Source organism: Symsagittifera roscoffensis, chromosome 7 (assembly GCF_963678635.1).
Source record: "Symsagittifera roscoffensis chromosome 7, txSymRosc1.1, whole genome shotgun sequence".
NCBI classification, from domain to species: Eukaryota; Metazoa; Xenacoelomorpha; order Acoela; family Convolutidae; genus Symsagittifera; species Symsagittifera roscoffensis.
The window spans coordinates 8269742-8295822 of NC_087068.1; the positions used below are offsets into that span (position 1 = coordinate 8269742).

Genomic DNA, 26081 nt, shown 5'->3' on the forward strand with positions numbered 1-26081 from the left:
TTGACGTCTGATCACATCCCTTACGTAAACCTGTGGAGATGTTTTCTTTCCCTCATACTCTGGGTAGAAGAATGTCAAGGGTAAAGACTTCTCGTGCCCCGTCAGCATCATGTGTGGACTGACTCCAGTGGTGGAGTGTTGCGTGCTATTATAAGCTTCCATCACCTGTGGAAGGTATCTGTCCCAATCGGTCATGTACCTGGAACAATATACCCTCAGCATCGACACTAACGTCCTATTCTGTCTTTCCACTAGGCCATTCGTTTGAGGGTGGTATGTCGTGGAGTGAGCCTGAGCGACCTGTGAGCGTCTCATAAGCTCTTTCGTAAGTTCTCCTGCGAAAGCTGTTCCATTATACGATTGAAACGTCATCGGACAACCATGTCTTGCTATCCACGTGTTGATCAGGTGGTCGCATGTCTCTTCCGCCGAGGCAGTTATGCAGGGCACGGCCTCTGCATACTTCGTGAAGTGATCTATCATGACCAAGACTTGGTTATAACCGCTGTCTGTCATGCATATCTTCTGGTGATCTATCTGCACCACCTCGTTGAATTCAGATGACTCAATCGATTGTAAAGGAAATCGTAATTTCCTTGGATCCTTGACCTGTTGGCATGACAGGCACGCTGTTACCCATTTCTCACATGCCTTTTTCATTCCAGGCCACTCAAAGCGCTTCAGGATCCTCTGATACACTTTGTCGATCCCTTGATGGCCCATCTGATCATGCGACCTGAATAATAGTTCTGTCTGATAGAGTTGCGGCAACACTATCGCGTTATATTTGTATAAGACCTTGTCTTCTTCTCTTCTCCTGCAAGCCACGATCCCATCCTTGTTCAGATATAATCTCCCCTCCTTCTGCATGAAGTATTGTCTCAGGATCCTATAGCTGTCTTCTTCCAGGTCACCTTTGTCAGGTGCACCGTTTTCTATCCACCTTTTTAGGTTGCTTGTCATGCGATCATTTCTCTGCGCCCATAGAAGGTCCTAGAGTCTGTATCTCGCCTTCAAGTACGTCTTCATGACTCTCATCTGACTATTCAGCTCGTTGGGCTGATGTGTGTCTTCTTCCATCTTAACGCACCAAATCTTCGCCAACGGTTGTGTTTCTTGCTGAAACGGCTGAAGATCAGTCCTGACTACCTCTTTCTGCGGCAACAGGCTTATCGAACGTTTCGATACCGCTATCGTTTCTAAGTCATCCGCTGCGTTGTCAAAGACTCTTTCGCTTGGTATTAGGTACTGTCAGGATCCTGGTATACCTCTCTATCCAGGTCTCTCGCCCGAGTTTCCACTAGTAGCGTGTGTATCGCCAGTTCTGACAGTTCGGATCCCGAACTCGAGTTCCTGTCTGAATTGGTGTCCATTCCTGAGTTTCGGGAATCATCATCCGTCGAAGAGGTTGTGCTGGAGACTGCGCTCTCATCCAGATCATGTCTGTGCTTTCTTCGCATCCATCTGAACTCCCCGGACAAAACCTTTTGCTCTAGGTCCTGTTTCTCATCAGGAATTTCCTCGTCTATCTCAGACTCCCCGGACAAATTTTCTTGTCCCGGGTGTTGATCTTGTGATCGCTGGTTCTTTTCATCATTCGTCTCCCCGGACAAATAGTCTTGCAGCCGATTTTGTTCTACCTTTTTACCTTCCTTATCCTGGTCCACGAAGGTGACGGTTTTCTTTCGCTTGCTGCTCCCCTGTTCTTTTTGTCCGTAAGAAGTACTTGTTAAAATCTCCTGGGGTATTGAGGATACTAGTTGCTGAACTATTGTCCTACAATCCCTTTCGTTCTTTTCGTGCTGTCGTCTGGACGGCATGATCTTCACCTTCTCACTGACTGTTAGTGATGCCACTGCTGCTGTCCACTCGGGGTCATCTCTGGTCACGTCTCTTTCTAACAATCCACCCAGCATCCGCATCACTTGTGGTGTGACTTGCACCGTTTTATCCAATAATGAGAGGCTGTTTATATTCATGCGAGAGAGTTCTTGCTGGACCAGGTTCGAACGCAGCAACAAATCCAAGGGGACCGGGTCCTCCTTGGACAGGATCTTTATCTCGGCTGCTTTCTCTACAGGTAGCTCAGGGTGCCCTGGAATTGGATGTCCAGACTTATCCAACCATCTCGTCAAGGGAAGCGCTTCATAAGTTTCTTTGTCCAGAAACGAGAGTCCCTCCTTTATTTCCGCCTGATTGGCCTGCTTCTGCTCCAATCTTTCATAGAACTCAGTTTTCTTGCTGAGGCTGTCAGCATTCTGGTGTTTATCACGCATCCTATGTTCGATTATCATATGGTAGCCATCCAATCTTACTATCCATCTACCAATATAACTCTGATCCATCGAGTAGGTCTTTTACCAGGATAACGCTCTGTTGTCCACGCGTAACTTGAAGGGAGCGCTCCCCAAGTATGCACGGTACTTCTCCACAAAGGTGACTACTGCAAACATTTCTGCTTTTGGTGCGCCATATTTCATCTCTGTGTCACTCAAGACTTTGCTGCCGTATGCAATGGGACGGAGAACTGTTCTTCCGTTCCATTCTTGCTCTTGATGCAAGATTCCTGAGATGGCCACCACCGATGCGTCCGTGTCGAGAACATACATGCCCTTTTCTGTAGGCATGCCCAGCACTGGCGCTTCGCACAGTTCCCGCTTTATGTTCTCGAAAGCAACCTGTGCCTCATCGTTCCATTCGAACTTTTTCCCTTTGTTGCGCATCAGCTTCTGCATCGGGTACACCTTATCCGCATATCCTTTAATGAATTCACGGTAATAATTGGCAAACCCCAGGAAGCTCATTAGCTGTGTGTCCGTCCTCGGAGCCTTCCATGTCAGCACAGCCTCTACTGCTTCCGGATCTGGCCTCACACCATGCCTGTCTACCATCCTCCCTAGGTACTTTATCGAATCCCTAAGGATTTCACATTTCGATGGTTTGCACTTTAATGCTGCTCTTTTCATGCATCCAAAGACCTCATCGAACCGATCAATGTGATCCTCCAGGGTCGGTGTCGCTATGACTACGTCATCCACGTAGCACATCAAGAGATTCCCGTATTTTTTGGTCACTCCTGTCAAAGCCTGAGCCATCAGCCTTTGAAAAGTTGCTGTTGCATTGCACAAGCCGAGGGGCATCCTCTTCCACTGGTACAACCCCAATTCGCACGCGAATCCGGTTTTCTCTCTGTCCTTCTTTCGCAGAGGGACCTGCCAGAAGGCAGAACCTAAGTCCAATGTGGTGAAGAACTTGGCATCACCAAGTTTAGATAGGCTCTCGTCTATTCGCGGTATCGGGTACGCATCTTTTATTGTTACCGCGTTCAAGTAACGAAACTCGCAACAAAATCTAAGCTGCCCCCTTTCTTTTTCGCCATTACTACCCCGCAAGCCCATGGCGATTTCGAGGGTTCTATCATGTCGTATTCAAGCAGCATTTCTATTTCCGCTCGGCACGCTTCCGATTTGTGTGGCGTCATTCGTCTCGCGCCCTCTCTGTGCGGAACGGCACCCTCTTCTAGTTCGATTTCGTGTTCGACGAAATTACAGCAACCGATGTCCGCTTTATGTTTCGAAAATACATCTGCGTTCCGATATAAAACGTCCCGCAATTTTTCAAAATCTCTTACCTATTTTCCCTTTTAAATGTTCTATTTCTGGCAAAACCGGTTTGTCAGAATCTAGTTCATATGACGAGGGGCGTTCCGGGAAATTCGAGCAGCTTGATAAGCCGTCGTCCGTTTCGGATTTCATTGAAAACAATTTATGAATAGATTTTAATTCATTGATTCTCTTTAAAATTTTATCTTTATTTGCATGATAAGGACAGTCTTTCACACTATATTTCTTCAAGTTTTGTGTCTCCTCATAGTCGGTCCTCATCGGCAAAGCGTAGCCAAGCTTCTTTCCACGCTGGATTGAAACCGTGGTGTCCAGTGTGTTCAACAACACACTGACACACAGTCCGTTTCGCGTTACCGAGAAGCTCCGGCCTAAAATCACCGAACTCTGACTATTTGGATTCGGTACCAAGCAAACCTGTTTATTATCACTCAACGAATTTAAATTTCTCATTCTAAAAATTGCTACCACAGCTTGTCCTGGTTGTAATTTTACTTTTCTATCCAAAAAAAATTGGTACCTTGCTTTCGTCTGTTATTATCCTATTAATTGGTCTCTTAACATACTTTCGGTCCGGGTTTCTAATCCGTATCAGACCGTTGTTCAAATCAATCATCACGTCAAAATTCCTGACAAAATCTCTGCCCAAAATGAATTGGTCGGCATCGTCCAGATTCTCTACCACCAGGAAGCTCATCCAAAGATCTCGTCCTCCCATGTGAAGGACCGTTATCGGTGTTCTTCCGGCTACGTAGATGGCTCCTCGATTTGCGGCTGCCAGTGGGAGATTCGTAGGAATCAGATCTTCCCGCGTGAAGCCCATTCTTTCCCAAGTTTTTATCGGCATCACACTCACTACCGCTCCTGTGTCCAGAAGCCCTGTGACTCCGATTTTTGTTCCGTTGGTGTCGAGCAGATGGGCTGTCACATCTGCTTCATATCCAATGTGTACTGCGTCTTGTTCCATCATGGCGTCATGGCCTATCTTACGGACCTTGAGTTCCTCTTCTCCCAAATAGATCTGCCCTATTTGGTCATCATCTGTTGTTACATAAGTCCTGGTGTAGATACTGATCCCATCCACGTTCAGCATCACTTGATACGGCCCATAGACTTCAAGGTAGCGTCCATGAAGTTTCTTCATGCGATGGCCACCCGTCGTTAGTAGTGCTCGCACAGCTCTCGATTCGGTGCGTGGCTCCACCTGCCTCAGATAATCTGTATATGTGTCCAAATGCATCAAAGTGAACTCGGATGGTTCACTCAGATTTCTGATCACCTGATGTCCAGCCACTGAGATTATCGATTGTATCTTGCTTCCTTGCGGCACCATGCCGAACCTCTGACCGGAGATCACATTAAGCTTCATGCTCAAGCTGCTTGGTGCTTTTGCCTCTTCAACTTCCGTTGCTTCGAAGGCGTTCAGTTGCTCCTGTAATTTTTCATTCTCCAGCTCGAGTTTCACCTTTTGTTCAATCTCTTTCGTCACTAGTTCCTGTTGTACTCTATTTATAGCATCCCTCGCAGCTGCCCTATAATCGATTTTGAAGTCATCGGCCGCAGTTGCTGGTTCCGGTTCACGTGCTTCCTCTATTACCGCTTGCATCTTCTTTGCCACCAGCTCTTGAGGTTTATCCTTTCTGCGTGCCTCCGCTTCACTCAAAAGTCGAGCCTTGCTGGCTTTCACTCCTGACAAAGCTTCTTCATGTCTTGGATGCTTGATGTCTGCCACTGCATCCCAGAATTGCGGACAATCTGATTTAAAATGACCTTCCAAGTTACAAAAGAAATACCTCGGGCCGAATTTCGCAATTACTCCTCTCATGAAATCCTCATGATCCAACTCTGACGCATCTTCGTCCTCGAGGCTAAAGCCTACTGCTTTCATGCCTTGTTTGTAAGCTGGGCATGCTGACACATGATGGTCTGTTGAACTGCAATTAGCACAAGAACGTCTCTTGTCCATATCATCCCTCGGTTTGTACCAATTGTTCCCTTGGTTTGCTGGTCCGTTGTTAAAATTTCCATAATTGTTCTTGTAATATCCAGATCTCGAAGGAGGTTTCAACAAAAGATACTCTTTTGATTTGAGCCTCAACTCCTCCGGTGTTGGCGCATTAGTTGATAGTGGTGTGTAATGCGTTGCTAGCATCGTACGAAGTTCATTATTTTTCACACCATCGATGAATTTTGAGGCTACGGCCAGGTTCATCCTTCGGTTTGACTCATCCGGTTGGCTGCGTCTTCTCAGCATTTCCAAATCATCGAGAAACTTGTCTATTGTTTCATCTTCTCGTTGCCTCCGTTTCTCGAAGCGCATCATCGCCTGGTGCCCCTGCACCCCTGATCCGAAACGGTTTAACAAGATTTCGAAGATTTTCTCAGCAGTGTCACGTTGATACTGTTTCTTTGCCATGACACAGTTCAGGGCTGTCCCTTCTAAGTTGCTGGTGAGCGCGCTGCATTCCTGTCTCTCCGACAAGTCCTCTTCCTCGAAATGCAGCTTCATTACCTCTATCCAGGTATCAATACAGCCATCAGATTCGTCTTTGTAGCATCTTGGCTTCTTAAAGACTCTTCTGGACTTCTCACTGCGTTCATTGGTCCTAGATAACCTCGTCAGGAATGTCTCCAAAGACCTGTTCAGGGGTTCAAATGCTGTGGCCATTGCCGTAGCATCCCTTGAGTGTCCCGCTTGAGTGTCCTCACACCTCGTCGAAGGCTCTGTGTGCGGTGCATCCCCGCAATCCGAATCACCGTGAGCGTTTCCCGCTTGGCCCACATGACTCCTCTTCGGGCTTGCATGCCCCCTGTTGCCAGAATCACTTCTCCCAGTCGCATGTGTGCCTTGCGTTGGTCGTTCGTTAGAGGTCTGTCTGTTCCCCGTTGAATTTGCTCTACTGTTCGGGCCCCATGCTGTATTACCCCTTGTGGCATAGCCTGATGAACTGCCCCTGCCTCTAGTGGATCCATACGTCTTCCTCCTTTGATGTTCATTGAAGTTCACCCTCGGTTCCCTGCTGGGACCTCCCGAGTTCGGCTCTCCTTCTTTTGGTCCACTCTTGCTGCTTAGTAGCCCGTCCAACCTATCCATGATAGCCTGAGTTCGCCTCTCCATCATCGCGTCTATCTTTGTGTCAAGAGTCCCAAGAGACTGCTCTTGCTGAATTCTTAACTTCTCCATGTCGGCTCTTAAGCGTAACTCCCTCTGTTCCGCCTCTCTTGTCATTCGCGACAAGTTCCTCGTCATATGTTTGTCCGTTCTTTCTTTCAAGCGTTTTTCGCTTCTGCCAACTTCTTGTCTGTTGCGGTTTATTTCTTCCCGCAGACTTTCTCTTTCAATGTGAACTGCTCTTTCTAGTTCATTCATCCTTATCGACATCTGTTCATTTTGTTCTCCTAAACTGCCTACTATGTTGTTTAAGGCTTCCTCTAGTGCTGCCCCGTTATCCTCGAGTGGCGTCACTAGTGGCGGTGTAACCCTGTCGGTCCCAGGTAACTTCGTGCTTGTCGAGATCCGGGCCTTGACTCTCTGCTTCAACGTCTTTTCATTATTTATTTCAGGATCCATTAAGGCGTTGCCGATTCCTCTGGTTCTACTCTCTTCAGGTTGTGGCTCCGAACTTGTCCTAATCGCGAAGTCCTTTGACTGGCCCGGTGTGTTTGCCTCCTTGCTTATCGTTGTCACTACACCAAATTTGTCCATGGTTCCAGTCTCTCTTCCGACGTGTGCCTCACTCTCCTGGATCGAACTATTGAGGCTGACTTGAGATCCAAAGTCCCCTTGCTCTTCTTCATCTTCCTCATCCTCCTGGGACTCACCATCGTTTCCTGCTCCTCCTCCCATGCTGAATGGAAAGAAGTTTCCTAAGGTGTTCTTCATTCTTTCTGAGAACGATGACGACGTTGTTTGCTTCCCAGTTCCGCTTGCCATCATAGTGTTGTCTGTCGGAGATCTTCTAGTTGCCGCTACTTCAGTTGAGATGTCGGACAGTTCCGACATCTCTTCCCGATCCAATGTCCCGGTGGAAGTGGCAAAATCTTGGCCTTGTTCCACCGGAGTAGATTCACTCGCCAGCCTTCTGCCTCCCCCTTCCAGTCCATTTACTTCCTGGTTGTCGTTCATGATATGGTCCGTATTGACCTCCACTTCTAACAGTTCTCTTCGCTCTTCTGAGGTCTTCTGACTTCTCGTTTCAACCATTCTGCCTGAAACCGTCTCCTCTTTATCGGACCGGGATCGCTTGATCCAATCCACAAAAGGATCGGTCATCGTTTTTCTTTGCTTTTCAGGTATGAATTTCCTAGAGCTATTACCTCGTTTTGGTATCCTTGACTTGTCTAGACTCATTTTCTGTTTGTCACTTTTTAATACCTATACTTAACTCGATTGCTAGAGACTTTATAGTTTTATTAACAATAATAATGACACAACACAATAAATTCCACAAGATTCTATTAAATAGTGACCACGAATCCCTGTATGTTGTCAGAGTACAGTTTGTATAAAATTTATTCACACTAACCGAATATCGGTGGTAAGATTTGAAAACTAGCACAATATGATGTTATCAGTCAATTTAAAAGATAGTGTATTCACTACCCGATCAAGCACAGTTTATGTTGATTTAAAATCAAAAACAAATAATATATATTGACACAATATGAATGTATTATATAAAAAAACGTATGTGTCTTGTACTCTTAGTCGGTCGCAGTACAATAGTCGAACCTGTCTTTTAAAAAAAAAGTTTTCCCTGCTCGGTGCTGCACCAAACAGACAAAACTTTGAAGGCAGTAATTTTCTCAAGTGGGCGTCTATTGCACCCACCGAGTACTGTGTTACCTATCTGCCTTCGGACTGCCCGAGCTAGACCTACTAAAATCCTCAGGGCAGTCACTTTTCCCAAAAACGTATTATGTTACAATCCACACCAATGAATCACGCTCTTTTTAATTTAGATTTAGTGTCGCGAATATCCGAGTTCGGACCTGTTTTGTTTTGGTCTGGTTCTTATTGAAAGGCAAGTTACCAGTGCAGTCACTGATACCTAGCCTGTGTGCTAATAACCTAATACTTCTCACTTTTTAGTCTTTCTTTCGTCTACCTAAGTCCTTAATAAAACAATACCCCTCCGGATTGGCACAAATAGGACCCTTCCGGATTGATAGAATCTAGACCCCTCCGGATTTGGACCCCTCTGAGTTGGTTACTATAAGACCCCTCCGGATTTGGACCCCTCCGAATTAGCAACTATAAGACCCCTCTGGATTCGGACCCCTCCTAACTTGAAAAATCTTTGACCCCTCCGGATTGGGAGCCCTCCGGTTTTGTAAAAGTGGCTTTTCGGAGATTTCCTTTTTTCAACCTATACCCATCCGGATACGTTCTCCGATGCAATTATGCTCTTTCAATTAACTGGGAAGGGTATTTACTACCTTCATAGACCCTTCCGGATTGAAGTTAAGCCTCTTATTTGACAATTCACGCTAACGGTGAAGGGTCTTATCGCTGGCCTAACTTCGGCTCGATTAAGCTTTTGCTGTGCCTTTAGCCCTCCCTTTTGGTCTAGACTGGCCTAAAGTTACTTTATTCAACCGCTATTACCTTTTGGTAGGGGTCTAAGGGTTTTTCAGAAAAATTTATAAAACGTGAAGGGTGTACCCCTCCGGATTTGTGTAATTTGCTAAAAAACAATCTCAAAAAATTTTCACGCTTACTTTTCCAAAAAATTTCTGACCCTATCAGTAAGCTCAGCTAATTTCTGATCTATTGGTACCAAGATCAACTCAATATGCTCAGTAGTTCCAAAGTTATTAACTAAAACGTCTTTCTTGCAAACTAAAAAAATTTCTCGCTTATAGGCTCCACCTAACTTTTTCCGCAATTCTGGTCCTTTCGACCTAAAAATTATTGATCCGAGCTCAGAAGGCCTATACTCTTCTCGTTCAATGCAAAAGACCCGATCTAAAACGCTTTTGTAGGAAAAATTTGCGAAAAACTATGCTACCTGGACCCCTCCGGATTGATGAATCCACCAAATCAAACACGTTATGTTCGATTTCTCTGCAACCCGGAAGGCCGGAAGGCTTTCGGGTAGCGGGTTTTAAAACTCGTAGTTTCAATAGTGGACGTTGTCCGAACAACTAATTTTACTGTCGTAACTCAAAAATTTCAAAAAAATTTCTAAATTTATAATGTTCCGTTTTCTCAAAAATCACGAAAATTCGGTTTTTGGTTCCAAAATAGTTCCAACTACTTCCGAACTAAATTTAACCGGTTCTATCTATTGTGGTAGTGCAGTTACGATGTAACACACTAACTTAGCGCTTTTTTCCGTTTGAAAAAATATCGATATCTCAAAAATCGCGACTTGTGGGGGGATCAAAATATTGCTATTTTGACCCTAAAAACCGGTCTGTTTTCGTTGTTTTTCACTGAAAAACGATATAAGACTATTAATATAGGCTATATAAATAATAATATTAGTAATACTATACCCCTCCGGGTTTCCTTAATATCCGAATTAAGGTGCTTAACTCGGATATTCGCAGTTCGGTGAAGGGTCACTACAGTGCAGCACTGTCGAGCCCCCCACAGGTTACTATTTTACCTTTTGTACCAAAAGGGCTAAAAAACTTGTTAACGATACCCAACAGTCGATTGTTGTTGTCGTTGAGCCCCTTCTTGTTGCTCCTTGTACTGCTTGCCGGATCGGTCTTCACCCAAGACCCTTCCGAATTGAGCGCAAATCAGCTGACCCTTCCGGATTGAGCGCAATTTATCATTAACGTGCTTAAATGCTCAAATAACCCTACAGTACAAGCCTCACAAAAGGGCTACAAAACTGATCGTAACGATCCTGACTGATATAAATGCCTGTAACAACAATATATCTATCAACAACAAACGGGGGGGTTGGATCACATCTTGTCTGGGGGGATGATTTCTACTGATTTTTTTTACTTTTTTACTGTTTTTGGTTTTTTCGGTTATTTTTTATGTTTTTTGTTTTTCTTGGGTACTATACTACTTTTTGTTTGGTTTTTCTTATATCTTTAAAGGTTTTTGGTCACAAACCACTCAGGGAATGAGGGGTTCGCGATTCCCCCCACCCTTCCTGGTTCGTGAATTTTCGGTCTTAACTAGGTTAAAAAACTATTCACGGTAATCTGGAAGGCTTCCGCGTTCCGAACTACCCTTCCGCCCCGGCGGTTTAGGCCTATTAAGGGCGTTAATGTGAGCATCCGCTCGGCGCGGAGTGCTCGTCAACGGTTCTGCCGGTCATGATGTCAAAAAGAATAACACCCAGGAGCGCCATAAAAACACGTATGTAACATTCGCCCGGAAGATACATATCGACGGATAACAAAACTAAGTCTTAAGACGACTGGCTAGCATCTAAACAGAGCTTTGCATGCTTTTCACAGGTTCTACCAAGCCAGTACTTTTCGGTGGTCTTTCTAACATCGGGTCGACAAAAACGTTACTGTTCTCCGGCTTCGACCAGAACGCTCAAATTAACTTAATTACATGCAAATAGTGAGCTCATGGCTGGGTCTCAGTATCCCCAGACCACGAGGTCACTCCTAAAAACAGGGTTACTACTTGTTATATTACTATTGTTTTTGTTCAGTAGATAAAAATCATCATCTCCATCGAAGATGGATCAACCCTTTCCCCCCAACTCCTAGCTTCTCATCCTTATCAAAATGAATCTAGATATCAAATAAATTCAAGTCAGGACATGACAGGAAGCTAAAAGTTTTTATAACAGGCTAAAAGTTTCAGTCCCGAAACCCTTCCGGATTCTTGAATCCACTGAATCAAGCTCGCTAATCTTGATTTCCTCCTAATCCGGAAGGCTGGTTTCTCACCCTTCACCGTTGCTCGCAACGGCCTTGCAACTATTGTAGCAGCACAATAGTTGCATCTCGGAACGTTCTCTGCTATTCCTGCAATCTGCTGCTGTTTTTCAATCACGATTATCGTTGTTATCGTCAGCGCAACTAATGTTGTTGTGTTTTCTCTCTCGTTTTTTGTTAAAATGGCCGTTTCAGCATTTCTCAGAAATGTTACGTCATCACTTCGAAAATTTAAAATTTTAAAATACGGGAATATCCTGACCTTCACCGTTCTGCTAATCATCCGAATAACGTCGTTAATCCTTCAAAATCATTAACTCGGAAGGTTCACTGCTAAAATTTCGAAGTCTGCAGAGATTGCATTTTGGCCATTCTGGTCGAATGTCACAACTGTTTTTAACGGCGTTCGTGTATTTTGGGTATCTCGAGACCTAAGTATGGGAACGTTCTTATTTTCTAGAGTGGGGGGATATTTTGGTAGTAGCCGTTAAGCTGTAACGGGTTCTAGTCTCATGTCGCAAGCAAACCGAATTGGCTCCGACCGTTTTTGAGGTAGAAAAACACAAGAGATAGTGTCCCTGACTCTTAAGCCAATTGTTATAGGGCCTATTTTTCGTAAGCCTCATATGTGACCGAAGTAGGCCACTGTTACAAACATCCAGAATTGAACGAACAGCAGAGTTAGCAGAGACCGCTCCGATTTGCAACGATTGTGTCGCTACAATCGTTGCAAGGCCATTCACAACAACGGTGAAGGGTAGAAACCAGCCTTCCGGAGAGAAGATAAGGTTGTTATTTCCCCGGATTCAACAATCCGGAGGGGTCTCGGGACTGGAACTTACATCATTTTATACAAATTTTTAGCTTCCCTATTATGTCCTGAATTGAATTTATTTAACATTTGAATTCAGTTTCTGACGATGAGAAGCTAGGGGTTAAGGGAAAGGGTTGATCCATCTTCGATGGAGATGATGATTTTTATCTACTGAACAAAAACAATAATAATATAATAAGTAGTAGTAGCCCTGTTTTTAGGAGTGACCTCGTGGTCTGGGGATACTGAGACCCAGCCATGAGCTCACTTATTTTGCATGTAATTAAGTTAATTTGAGTGTTTCGACCGGAGCCGAAAGCAGTAACGTTTTTGTCGACCCGATGTTAGAAAGACCACCAAAAGAACTGGCTTTGGTAGAGACGGTGAAAAGCATATGTGACCGAAGTAGGCCACTGTTACAAACATCCAGAATTGAACGAACAGCAGAGTTAGCAGAGACCGCTCCGATTTGCAACGATTGTGTCGCTACAATCGTTGCAAGGCCATTCACAACAACGGTGAAGGGTAGAAACCAGCCTTCCGGAGAGAAGATAAGGTTGTTATTTCCCCGGATTCAACAATCCGGAGGGGTCTCGGGACTGGAACTTACATCATTTTATACAAATTTTTAGCTTCCCTATTATGTCCTGAATTGAATTTATTTAACATCTGAATTCAGTTTCTGACGATGAGAAGCTAGGGGTTAAGGGAAAGGGTTGATCCATCTTCGATGGAGATGATGATTTTTATCTACTGAACAAAAACAATCATAATATAATAAGTAGTAGTAGCCCTGTTTTTAGGAGTGACCTCGTGGTCTGGGGATACTGAGACCCAGCCATGAGCTCACTATTTTTGCATGTAATTCAGTTAATTTGAGTGTTTTGACCGGAGCCGAAAGCAGTAACGTTTTTGTCGACCCGATGTTAGAAAGACCACCAAAAGAACTGGCTTTGGTAGAGACGGTGAAAAGCATGTAGACCTTAGTTTAGACGCTGGCCAGTCGTTTTATAGCTTAGCTTTATTTTCCGTCGATATGTACTTCCGGGCGAATGTTACATACCTTGAAATTCCGACATCTTGTTTCTGAGTTATACATCGCACAAAGCAAAATTTATTTGGCAACCATTTCTCAACTGCGTTACTAAAGTGTTTTTTCATTTAACATCTAAAAACTGGTACTTGCCGGAAAAGTTAAGGAAGGTCGACAACACCACCTCAACTTTCTTGAATCAGTTATAAGATTTTTTAAGTCGGTGAAATTTCATTTAACATATAAACTTTACCGTAATTCTTCAGCTGCGTCGTTAAAATTGTTTCGGACTTGTTAGTTATCTCATATTCTTGTCAATTTGCAGTTGAACTTGAATGAGTAAATTCTTCAGAAAATTGTATTCATCTCTGCAAAGTGATGGAACGTTGCATAAAGTTTTTCAAGATTATCAACATGTCACTGTTCGTGGAGGTAGCGGCGGGTCTGGAGCTTCTTTGTTTCTATCTTTATATCGAAAAGAGTTCGCTGGCCCTAGTGGAGGAGATGGTGGAAATGGAGGACATGTAATTTTTGAAGCATCGCCTGATGTCAAATCGCTCATTGATGTAAAGAAAACTGTAATAGGTAAGGTTAGACAAAGAATTCTTCTTGTAACCACAGTTTTTCAAAACCCAATCTGCACTTATCTCTGCGTTTATTGAAATTAAGCTCTAAAGGGGGGTGAACATGATTTATTAAAAGCAAAGACTTAAATTCAATCTAATCACCTCTGAAATTTGTTCAAAGTCTAAATATTTTGTATTCGCTCATCCAGCGAATCTTTTTCAAAGCAATTTCGGAATTCTCAATCTTGGAATCAGTTTATGTATTATTGGATCAAAACAGTTAGTTTTTGGGCTTTATTACGCTTGCGATAAGCAAGGGTAGTGCAACCGGGTACTTTTTTCCCCTTGGTGACAACATTTACAAATAAGCTGCTTATGCAGCGTTCTTGTTTTGACTGTATAGGGCTTGTGCACTGTGAGGGTAGATGCAAATCTTATTATGATTTTTTAATGAAATAATTTCGGCTGTTTTTCAGCTTATTAAGCGTGGGCTTTAATTCTGCCCGCTTATTTGACTTATGTTTTTTACCCTTGCGATAAACTCGCGCTTCGTCGCTTTCACAGGTTCACAGGTTAACTTCTGATCTGTAAGCCTCCCAGGCCTCTGTCAACCAGCTCTTTCTTGGACGTCCATTTCGTCATTCCATAAACGATGCGTCATATATTTCAGACGCCCATAGTTTGTCTAGTCTTGATTTGAAAACGTGTACACTCTCGCTTGATATTACTGTTTCGGGTAACGAGTTCCAGTCGTTGATGGCTGCAACTGTAAAGAAATTTTGTCTAGCAGTAGTTCTGGTCTTCTTGGTCACAATCTTGAAAGGGTTTTTTCTTGTGTCTCTTTCGTTGATTGTAAAAAATCCTTCAGTCGCTGCTGTATCGTATAGGCCGTTCAGAATTTTGAAGACTTGAATCATTCTACCGCGTTTGCGCCTGTACTCGAGTGTTGGTTGTTTCAAAATCTGAAGTCGTTTCGAGTAGCTGTATTTGCGTATACCTGGAATAAGTTTCGTTGCGCGTCGGTGAACATTTTCAATCGTAATTTTGTCTTTTTAAGGTATGGATTCCATGCCTGATTTGCATACTCCAAATGTGTTCTTACTAAGGCTTTGTACAGGGTCGTTAGAATTTCAGAGGCCAGGTTCACGAAGCTTTTTCGATTATCGCGACTATACTGTTTGCCACTTTCGTCTTTTTGGCGATGTGCTCACGGTATTGAAACGACTCAAACTTTCCGTTTACTTTTTGTCGGCTTAGTTTCCGCTTTATTTTTACCATCCAACTAAATCGGTTTACTTTTTGTCGGCTGAGTTTCCGTTTTATTTTTACCATCTAACTAAATCGCGTATTTGAATTTTAAACATTATAGTTGCCCTTTAGTGTTCTGATTTACCTCGGTAATTTTTTAAACCTTGATATCGTATATATTTCTTTTTTGTACGATTAAAAATTTATTCTGCTCCAATGATTTAGGCCTAATTTTGAGTCGTTTCAATGGAAACAGATTTTTTATGCTCACCTCTGAATTGCAAAAAAATGATAAATGTCTTAATAGTGTATCGGCTTGTCGGCCTCATATTGGTTCCTTCGACGAGCGAGAAACTGCTTGTGTGTGCGTGTCTGTGTTTTGAGGGCGATGGGGCTTAATAACTTCTTTTTTTGGGACTTCATAGGTGTCGGGCTATATTATATCGGCTAAGTTGTTTCATTTGATGAGCAAATAATGTTTTTTTTAGGGCCAGGGGGACTTTTCATATGTCTTAATTCTTGTTGATGTTTATTTGGCTTAAAAGATTTTTGCCAAGGTATTTTTTTTACCATTTTATAAATTGTCTTCCGATGCTGATTTCACATTCTCTTGTCTCGGCATGTTTTGCTTCACAGCTAGGCTTATTCATTGTGATAGATCTAGTTTTTTTTTTCAAAAGTTTCAATTTTTTTTGCGATTTTCTTGTGTTGTATCGCAAGTGGTGCGAAGTTCAGCTTCGTCTCTGTGTTTAATTTGCTTCCAGTCGTTTTTTTTTAAAAGTTTAATTCATTTTTGATAAGGTATGTTTGGGAGTTTGAAATCACTTCTCCGACTTTTTTTTGAAAAATTCACGAAAAAATTGATCCTTTTGGATAATTTAATCGTTACTTCTCGATCGGCCCGCGGTTTTTATCATATTATATTCGTTTGGGGATGAGTAATTAAAGTCATGGTTTTATTCGCAATTTTTCGGGTGTTATTTTCGATCAATTTGTTTGTCAATTGATTTTATTCTGCTTTAAGTGCTTTCTAGCCTCTATATGTAGAACGAGCATTTCTCTAAGCAAGAGGCTCGATTTTAGGAGGTTCTAAGAGCTATCAGATCACCAACTACCACCAAATCGTATTCATATTTTGCTTCTAACTTTCAAAAGTTTTTTATTTCAAATTAACAAATTTGGTTCGTTTGCGCTATTTGCTTTTAATACACTTAATTTTTTTCTGTCGTTCTGTGTACTGTTTTGTTTCATTTGCAATTAAAGTTTCGGCAGGCTAATGTGATTTAGATGTTTTGTTTTTATACCTACCAAAACTTGCTGATAGCGAAAAAAACGAAATGGACGACAGTTTTGTCGCCAGCATAACGGGGAGTTGATTGTAATTAAGAGCATGGGCGGATTTAGGGGGGGGGGGACGCCCTCCTCAGGGATTCGACCTTCTGCCGACCCAAAGGGTCCCCTTTTGGCCGACCATTTTTGGCCGAACAACCCTAAAATTTTTCTAAAGGCGCCTTTGGCGGGCGTCAATATGTACTTACTATTCTTGAAGGGGAGCGCGCGCGAAAAAAAAAACGATTTTTTGTCAAATTTCTTCTTTTTTGGCCTGTTTTTTTTTCAAAATTGTGCCTAAGGCGCTGGAAGTTTGGCCAAAACTGCGTCTTTTTAGTGCTTTAGGAGACCTCGGAAAATCAATTTGGTCGACCTAAAAAAAGGTCGTCAAAATTTCCGAAAATGGCCCCCTCGAGAAAATCCTAGATCCGCTCCTGATTTAGAGTCCAATATAATATTCCATATTCGTTTATACATTCAAGGAACCCATAGGTCTCTGGATATAAATTTTCACTCACAATTTTTTGCTGCGGCTAAGTGGATTACTTGCAACCAGCGCTTCTCGAACAAGATCTAATCGCCCTCAAGACGTGGTTTCGAAGTAACTCAATTAGTCTGAATCTAAAAGTTGACACAATATTGTGTTCAAAGACCCGAATGTTAATCTAAGTTTGCATCTCGGCGAGCACAGACGTGAAAATACGCGTTTTTCCCAAATGTTTCCTTTTTTTAAATTAAACTAATTGTTGCTCTTTTTCCAGTAAAAGGCGATGGCATAAATTTAATGAAGCAAATAATAGAGAGGTTGTGTAAATCGTAGAGAATTCAATTAAAAGAGCAATTAAAATGAACGACGGAAAGTTTCGACACTAAGTCAATGGTTGTGATTTGCTTTCGAATCACAATCACGACATATAGGGCAATGATACCGCGTTTGACCACCTGTGAGCTTCCCTTGATGTACCAAAAACACTAGCTAATCATAGTTTTTTGTGACGTGTTCGGAACAATAACTTTACATTTGCCGATCATATAAGCGAGATTGCGTGCGGAGTGTTATACGGTAAGTTAAATTTTTCCCCAAACAAATTCGCTCATCTTTGAATGTAAGAATTATTGTATCGCCGCATTATGATGCAATAGTATAAATTATAGTCGTATAATCCGGCTATCGTGTAAAACTTAAAATCTTATATTCTGGCTTCGTTTTTATTTTGTCAAATAGCTTAAGCTCGAAGCCATAACTAAGTTGCAGCTATTTTTCTTCTGGATTGAGCGCCGCACCCAATATCAATCAACATTGCTGACTCATTGAAAGAATATTAATCTCGCAAATACGAAGTGTCAATTACTGGTTTTGTATAATTGTAACGTTTGTCGTTTCTTCTGCGACTAGAAAGCCTTTCCTCGTCGGAAAAAAAAAGAAAAAACCTCGTATGACTAAAAGGGAGGAGTTTTGGCTGCGAAGGAGTTGTTACTCAAAGCTGATGATTTTAAGGCTTATCGGGTTCAAGTGGTCGTCACGGAAAGGGAGGAGCGCAGGACGGTGCCAATGCAAAACACTTGTTTGTTCACGTTCCGCTCGGTACAATCATCAAAGAGAACGGGAGTCAATTGATTGATTTGAAAGAGAAAGGAAGCAGATACATTGCTGCTCGAGGAGGATACGGGGGTCTTGGAAACAGGTAGAGCGTTTTGTTGTTTAGTTGATTAATGAAAACAAACTTACTGTTATAATGTCAAGCAGTGGCGTGCACAGGAATTTTTTCAGGGGGAACGTTTTGCGAAAATTTTTTGGAAGTTTTATTTACTTTTAGTTGAAAAAGCCATAAAGACCCAATTTTTTTCCGTAACTTACTGCGCCGCAAGTGAATTGAAAAAAAAAACAGGCCATAAATGCCGTTCCGTTTTGGGCACTTTTTGAAAGGCTTGACCAAAAATTTGCGTTTTATAGCGCGTGCTCCCAACTAAAATTTAATTTATAACTGCGGCAACTGCTTTTTTAGAAAAAATGTCTCGATTGGTAGACCAGAAATTGATGTCGTAAGTCGTAATATAGTGCACTTTGGAAAAGTTTGAAGAACAATTGGTTTTTTTAAACATCCCTCTCCGGCCTCGCCACTGATTTCTTTAACAAATCGTGATAAGAAATGAAGACTGAAATGAATGCTAGCAGACTTAGAAAATTGATACAAATACGAAAAGCTAAAAGTTCTTCTTTTCTAGGACTTTTGCAACCAGTGAGGAAACAGCTCCGACTAAATCTTCGAAAGGAAGTCCCGGAGAATGTCGTTACTTAGAACTAGAACTTAGCATTGTAGCCGACATTGGTCTCGTCGGATTCCCGAATGCTGGGAAAAGTTCACTGTTGAGGTGTATTAGTAAAGCGACTCCACTGGTTGCTAACTACCCCTTTACTACACTGAACCCTCACGTGGGCGTCGTGGACTACCGGGATTCTTTCCGCTTAGCTGTGGCAGATATTCCTGGAATAATCAAAGGTGAGATGTACATACAGAGCAGTAGATAGATTTGGCAGGTTTTTTGAAAGATTTCATGGTTTAATGACAAGTTTTAATTTTTTTTTGGGCTAAAAGCTTCATATATTCCATTTTGATTGGTTCCGATTAAAATTCTTCGATGCTCATGAAAGTGTTTCTTTATTATGTTTTTTTACAGGTGCCCATTTGAACAAGGGACTTGGATTGTCTTTCTTGAAGCATATCAGAAGATGCTCATCATTAGTGTATGTCCTGGATGTTTCGGTTCCCACCTATTTGAAGCAGCTGCAATATTTGAAGTTTGAATTGAATCAATACCAACCGGGATTAGCAGAGGTTCCTAATTTAGTCGTGGCTAATAAAATTGACACTGAAGGTGGCTCCGTGAACTTTCGTGCTTTGACCAAGAAATTGCCTTCTGAAAGTGTGGTTGGAATTTCAGCTTTGTATAATTTAAACACTGATTTGTTACGCGAGAAGCTTCGTAAGCTACATGAACGTAACAGATAGTTTTTGAATGAAGGAAAAGTTTTGTTTTTAAATGAAGAACAATTTTCAAACAAAATGAAATCCAATCACTGTTAAAAGTACATCGACGCTAAATCAACTACTTATTTTTTCAGATTCTCAGTTATGATAAATCGATAACATTCCAATTCATTTTGATTCAATTTAATTCTCAAAATGTCTCGAACAGAACTCAGAAGACAGGCGAAATTAGCCGAGCAAGCTGAACGATGGGAAGACATGGTCAAATTTCTGACCAAACTTTCGAACAATCTAGAAGCGTCAGAAGAATTAAGTTCGGAAGAACGTAACATGTTAGGTGTGGCGTTTAAACATGTTGTCAGTCAGAAAAGATCATCGTGGAGAGTGATTGATAGTATAGAAGGCGCAGTGGCTGGAAATTCACGGGAACTTCAGTTGACTTTGGATTTCAAAGCGAATGTGGAAAAGGAAATTGAACAGATATGCATGGATTTAGTGGTAGGTTTTTCTCTAAGTTCTCGTTTTTTATGCCTGGAAGTCAATTCGTTTAAGCATCTGAATGAAGATTTCCGGCGTTGAAAGTTAACAATAAAATAGCAGTGATATGTTTTTAGCAAGTTGACCACATGTAAGTAAAATAATTTCTAAATGGTCAAAGCATGTGTGCAAATCATTTCTGTTATCAACTCCCGTTCGAAGACAATTCTGACAATTAAGTACGCGATTACCATTTAGTACACGTTGCATTATTCACGCGTTGTTGCACGAACTCCGGAATGCGCAATTATTTTTATTGCAAGAAGGATGTCTATGCGTTTTTTTTAGTGATCTTTATGGCCATATGAAAAGATGTCAGACTCCTTGGTATAAAAGTTGATCCTTTTGTTTTCATCAAACGTCAGCTTGCTTCCACCTCTTAAGGTACATTTGTTTTACTCATGCTTTTATTGCCCCCTTGTATTTAGACATTACTGGACGCGAAGTTGATCCCGAAATGCAAATCAGCGGATGCCAAAGTATTTCTCTACAAAATGAGAGGCGACTACTATCGCTACTTGGCCGAAATAAAACCACCCGAAGTCCAAATAGACTCGATGAAGATGGCAGAAGAAAGTTATGATGAAGCACATGCGATGTGTCTGGCATCTAGCGATCTAAGAGCCAGTCATCCGATTAGACTAAGTCTGGCACTTAATTTCTCCGTTTTTAAGTTCGAGATATTAAAGCAACCGAGTGCTGCTCTGGATATGGCAAAAGAGGTTCGTAGGTTATTTCTGGATTCATAAATTGAAATTTTTTTGAGCCTCGAAGTTTGAAATATAACGTATAATCGTGAAAAACTTGTATACATGCGTTCAAACATAATTTAGTTCAAATTGTTCAATTTTATAGATCTGCTTATTGTTGAGTCATAGCATGAGTGCAAATATCAAAACGTGTAAGTTTGGAGCCCTGCTTTTGTTTAGGCCTTTGAAATGGGACTTAGAGACCTAGAAAAGCTAGACGTCGACTCGGCCAACTATAAAGATAGCAAATTCATCATCCAGCTTCTACGAGACAACATATCGGTTAGTTGTTCGGTTTCTGTGACTATAAAATTTTGTTGGATTGATAGCGGGAAGTTTGCCTATTAAAGAAGTTTATAGATTACCTTTTCCATGATTATTATAATACAATGGAAGGCATCATTTTTTTCGAGTTAAAAGCAGCTGAAACTAGCATTTTATAAATTTTTGAAAAATGTATATATAATTTTTCAAATTTAAAGTCTTCTGTTTCAGCTGTGGTCAAGTGACGAAGAGTAAATGCGTCCTGATTTCGACCCAAAACCACTGGCTGAAACTTTGATAAATAGATTTCTTAGTTATTAATTACTTCTTAATTACGTTTGATTCCAACTGCTTTATCCATAAAAAATGCTAATCATTTCACAATGTTGAATTTAAATTTTGATCGATTTTGTGGGTCTGACTTTCACTAATTTGAACAGCAGATCTAAAACTTTCATGTTATGAAAATTAATGAATTGATCCTGAGTTTTGTTGGACTAATGGATTTGAATCTCAGTTGGTCTTAAAGTAAAAGGTGGCTTGAAATGTATGTTCTTGCTGGTTTGTTAATTCTCATTCTATTTAAATGTAATATTATCAATGATTTTGTTGACTCAATGTTGTTGTTTTTTCTGTAAGGATGAAATAAAAGACCGGGTCCAAGGCATCAAAAGGCCAAGGTATCAAAATTGTTTGAAACAAATTGCAAGAAAAAGAAAGAAAGAATAAATTTCTCCGGTCACTCATAACATAAATTTAGCAATTCATCGTTATAGTAATTTTTAAAACGAGACTCGGAGAGGATAGACAACGGGGCCATATGGCCCACAAACGCCTACCCCAGCTAGATTTGCTTCTTTCACTATCAGGAGAAAGAACTAGTAATTTAAGAGTGATGCAAATCATTTTTTACACAAGCATAGCTTGTGTTAAAGTATGAACTTTTTTCCAACCTAAGTCGCAAATATTGTCGCGATGCAAGTGTTCCGACAAAATTTTCATTTTGAAAGTGTTGATTTTGATCCAGCTAATACTATTAAGTACAGCCAATACTAAAGATATTAACACAGAGCTTCAAGATATCATCGATCTGTAGCGTAGAGGTAGGGAAGGAGACCAGCAACAAAACAAGAGGGTTAGAACCTGGGCAGGCTCGGATGTTTTTAATGAACTTTTTCGTATACTAGTTAAAATGCGTCCGCTCTATAAATTGAGGCATGTTAGTTGGTAGATTTTTTTTAAATTGACTGGTATTGCTAATGCGTCATAATTGGTTTGCGTCTTTTAGCAATTATGTAGACTCATAATTGGTGTGCGTCACTTAAGAAATTTTGTAGACTCAAAGTTTTACTCATTCAGTTTTTCCCAGTAGCTTTATCGGTCATATTTTTGCTTGTGTCTGCGCAGTGCAACTTCGCCTCTGTTTATGGTTCCATTTCTGTTCGAATAAGTGTTGATTCTATTTTCTTGCTAGTTTTTCGTGCGGTTTCGATGAAATACTTCTATTTAATGTTTGTAATTGAAGAATTTTTTTCAAACAACTTAATTTCCAATAATTGTTTGGTTCGATCTTGACAAGGATGGAATCGTGATTTTTTTCGCTTTGAAAAGCTGATTTCAGTTAAATAACTGGTCTTAAATTTCTTGTAAATTGATTGCCTCACAGTTATCATCATGTTGATTAGTTTTCTACAGAGGACATTAATTATTCTGAATTGTTGAATAATGAGTTTTGTTGTCTAGATGACTTGGGAAATTTTTTATGAACAGTGATAATACATTTCACATAAGATGATTTAATGGTTTTGAATGCTTTTTTCATCTTGTATTTTACATAAACATTTTTCTCTCCGGGTTCTAAATTACAATTCTGTAATTCATTTGTTCCTTCATTATGCAATTATTGTAATGATTAATTGTTAGGGACTTGTGAATAATTGATTAGTTGCATGAGTCCGATTCGTCGATTTGCTACAAGAAATAATTATGAGAAAACGGTGAGCAGCCGTTGATGAGTGCGATAAGGCAAGCATCTCTCGACACGAGGGTCGTGAGTTCGAATCCCACTTCGGTCATGGTTGGAGGGGTCGCAGTGTCATCCGCCTCCTCAACCAATGTACCTTAGTTTACCTTATGAGAGAAGGAGCAAAAAAATAAATCGAAAAGTATGAATGAATTGAATAAAAAATTGAAGCAAAAAACTCACCTTAGGAGAGGGAGCAAAAATTGAATCAAAATTGCCTTTTGTTTTTATCTCGCTGAATACTGGAAAATACTTAGCCAAAGATTTGTGCTGTGTTACTGGTCTTTGCTTCGCTGTCACATTGAATTGTTAGGGGGCATATGAAAATCTGATTTGCTATATGAGTCTGAAACTGTTTTTCACTTATTTTTGGAAAAAAATTTTGTTAACATTTCATACAGTTATTGGACTTGCCTGCTTTTTTATCTTTTTTTTTCAGAACTGTACTTTAAGTTTTTCTTTGGTTTTTGCGGCTATGAGCTGTTTCCCTGTTGCTCTCAAGTTTTTTTCAAAGGATATTGATCACCAATAAATGATTTGCTAAAACTAGGTGATAGTGAAAATCTTTTTGTGCTTTTAACGTTTTATGCATTAAAATTCTGATGTCATATTTTTCGTCAAATTCTCCTATGATAATAATTCATCGTACTGATTGAGTTTTCTTCAGATGCCATTAATTGTACTGGGATAAAATGATATATTTTCTTGATTAAGTGAATTGCGAGATATTGTTTATCAGTGATGTTAATTCTCCATTAGATGATTCAATGATCTTATGTGTTTCTGAACTGAAATTTATTTCGGTCTTCCCTTCTGTTTTTTCTCTGGCTCAATGCTTGAAACTACCTAGCTTAAGGATTTTTGCTGTCTAATTGTTTTTTTTGCTCTTATGATGATATGATAGGGACATATGATCATTTGATTAGCTAAACGAGTCTGATTTTTCCCCTTTTTTCTGCAGAAACGTGGTCAGCACTTCATTCCTTTATTGAAATTGCCTGCTTTTTAATCTTTTCTCAGTTGTATGCTCGATTTTTGTGAATTAGGTGGTGTTTCCTTGTTGTTTTTTTTGGTACTCAAGTTTTTTTCAAAAATGTTGAGTACCAATAAATGACTGGCTGAAACTAGATAGTTAAAACTTTTTTGCATGCCTGAATGTTTCATACATTAAAAATCTGATGTCATATTTCTCGGCAAATGATCCCTTAATAATAAATGATTATACTGATTGAGTTTTCTTCAGGGGCCATAAATTTTAATGGGATAAAGTGAGATATTTTCTCGATTATATGACTTGCGAGATACTGTTTATCAGTGATGTTAATTGTTCTTCATTAAATGATTAATCGATCTTATGTGCTTCTGAACTTATATTTGTATCTATCATCCCTCTTGTTTTTTTTTGTTTACTTGAAATACTTAGCTCAAGGATTTGTGCTGTCTGTTTTTTTTGCTGTGATGATATGATAGGGACATATGAACATTTGATTAGCTATACGAGTCTGAATCTTTTTTTCCCTTAATTTCTGCAAAAAAGTGGTTAGCATTTCATTCAGTCATTGAAATTGCCAGCTTTTAAATTTTTCCAGATCTGTGCTCTGTTTTGGCGAATAAGGTGGTGTTTCCCTGTTGCTTTCAAGTTTTATTCAAAGGATGTTGAGTACCAATAAATGATTTTCTGAAACTAGACGATAGTTAATTTTTTGCATGCTGTGATCGTTTTAGCATTCTCATTCTGATTTCTTATTTGTCGTCAAATGATCTCATGATATCAAATCCTCGTCCTTATTGAGTTTTCAGATGCTAATATGTCTAATATGTCTTGAGATAGAATAATAGAATTTCTTGATTATATGAATTGCGAGATATTGTGCATCAGTGATGTTAATTCTTCATTAGATGATTCATTGATCTTATGTGCTTCTGAACTGAAATTGATATCTGTCTTCCCTGTTGTTTTTTCTCTGGCGCAATACTTGAAAATACTTAGCTCAAAGATTTGTACTGTCTAATTGAGTACCAGTAAATAATTTTCCGAGAGTAGACGATAGTTCAAAAAATTTTACATGCATGAACGTTTTAACATTCAAAACCTGATGTCGTATTTCTCGTCGAATGATCCCATGATAATAAATCACCGTACTGATTGGGTTTTCTTCAGATGCCTTCAATTGATGTGGGATAAAATTACATGCTATCTTGATTATATGAATTGCGAGATACTGTTAATCGGTGATGTTAATTCTCCATTAAATGATTTAATGATCTTATATGCTTCTGAAGTGGAATTTCTTTCTGTCTTCCTTTTTGTTTATTTTTCTTTGGCTCAATCCTTGAAAATTATTAGCTCAAGGATTTGTGTTTTCTAATTGTCTTTTTGCCTTGATGATGATACGATAGGGACATATGAACATTTGATTAGTTATAGGAGTCTGAGTCTTTTCTTAATTTTTGAAACAACATAGTCAGCAGTTCATTCAGCTATTGAAACTGTCTGCTCTGTATTTTTTCCTGTTGTGTGCTCGTGTTTTCGTGACTTGGAGGGTATTTCCCTGTTAATTTCATTTTTTTTATCGGATGTTGAGTACCAATAAATGATTTGCTGAAACTAGACGATAGTTAAAAAATGTTGCGTGCACTGATCGTTTTAAGATTTATATGCTGAGGTAATCTTTCTCGTCAAATGATCCCATGGTAATAAATCATCATACTGATTGAGTTTTCTTCAGATGCCATAAATTGTAATTAGATAAAGTGAGATCTTTTCTTGATTATATGACTTGCGAGATAATGTTTATCAGTGATGTTAATTCTCCATTAGATGATTCAGTGATCTTATGTGCTTTTGAACTGAAATTTCTATCTGTCTTCGCTTGTTTTTTCTCTGGCTCAATACTTGAAAGTACTTATTTCAAGGAATTTTGCTTTCTAATGTTTTTTTTTGCTGTCATGATGATTTGATAGGGACATTTGAAAAAACCTGGTCTGCAGTTCATTCGGTGATTGAAATTGACTGCTTTTTAAACTTTTTTTTCAGTT

General features: G+C 40.2%; 2 protein-coding genes across 2 annotated transcripts; both read left to right on the forward strand.

Moving 5' to 3' along the window:
• Positions 1-13145: 13145 nt before the first annotated feature.
• Positions 13146-19497, forward strand: LOC134851202 (mitochondrial ribosome-associated GTPase 2-like). The gene is made up of 4 exons (XM_063867180.1): positions 13146-13921; positions 17978-18164; positions 18706-18980; positions 19159-19497. Exons 1-4 carry the CDS (start codon positions 13672-13674, stop codon positions 19488-19490), a joined length of 1044 nt encoding a protein of 347 aa, XP_063723250.1. The 5' UTR covers positions 13146-13671; the 3' UTR covers positions 19491-19497.
• Positions 19498-19607: 110 nt separating this feature from the next.
• On the forward strand, positions 19608-21522 carry LOC134851578 (14-3-3-like protein 2). The gene is made up of 4 exons (XM_063867720.1): positions 19608-19967; positions 20435-20728; positions 20936-21037; positions 21251-21522. The coding sequence occupies exons 1-4, from the start codon at positions 19665-19667 to the stop codon at positions 21272-21274; spliced, it is 723 nt and encodes a 240-aa protein (XP_063723790.1). The 5' UTR covers positions 19608-19664; the 3' UTR covers positions 21275-21522.
• The last annotated feature ends 4559 nt before the right edge of the window (positions 21523-26081 follow it).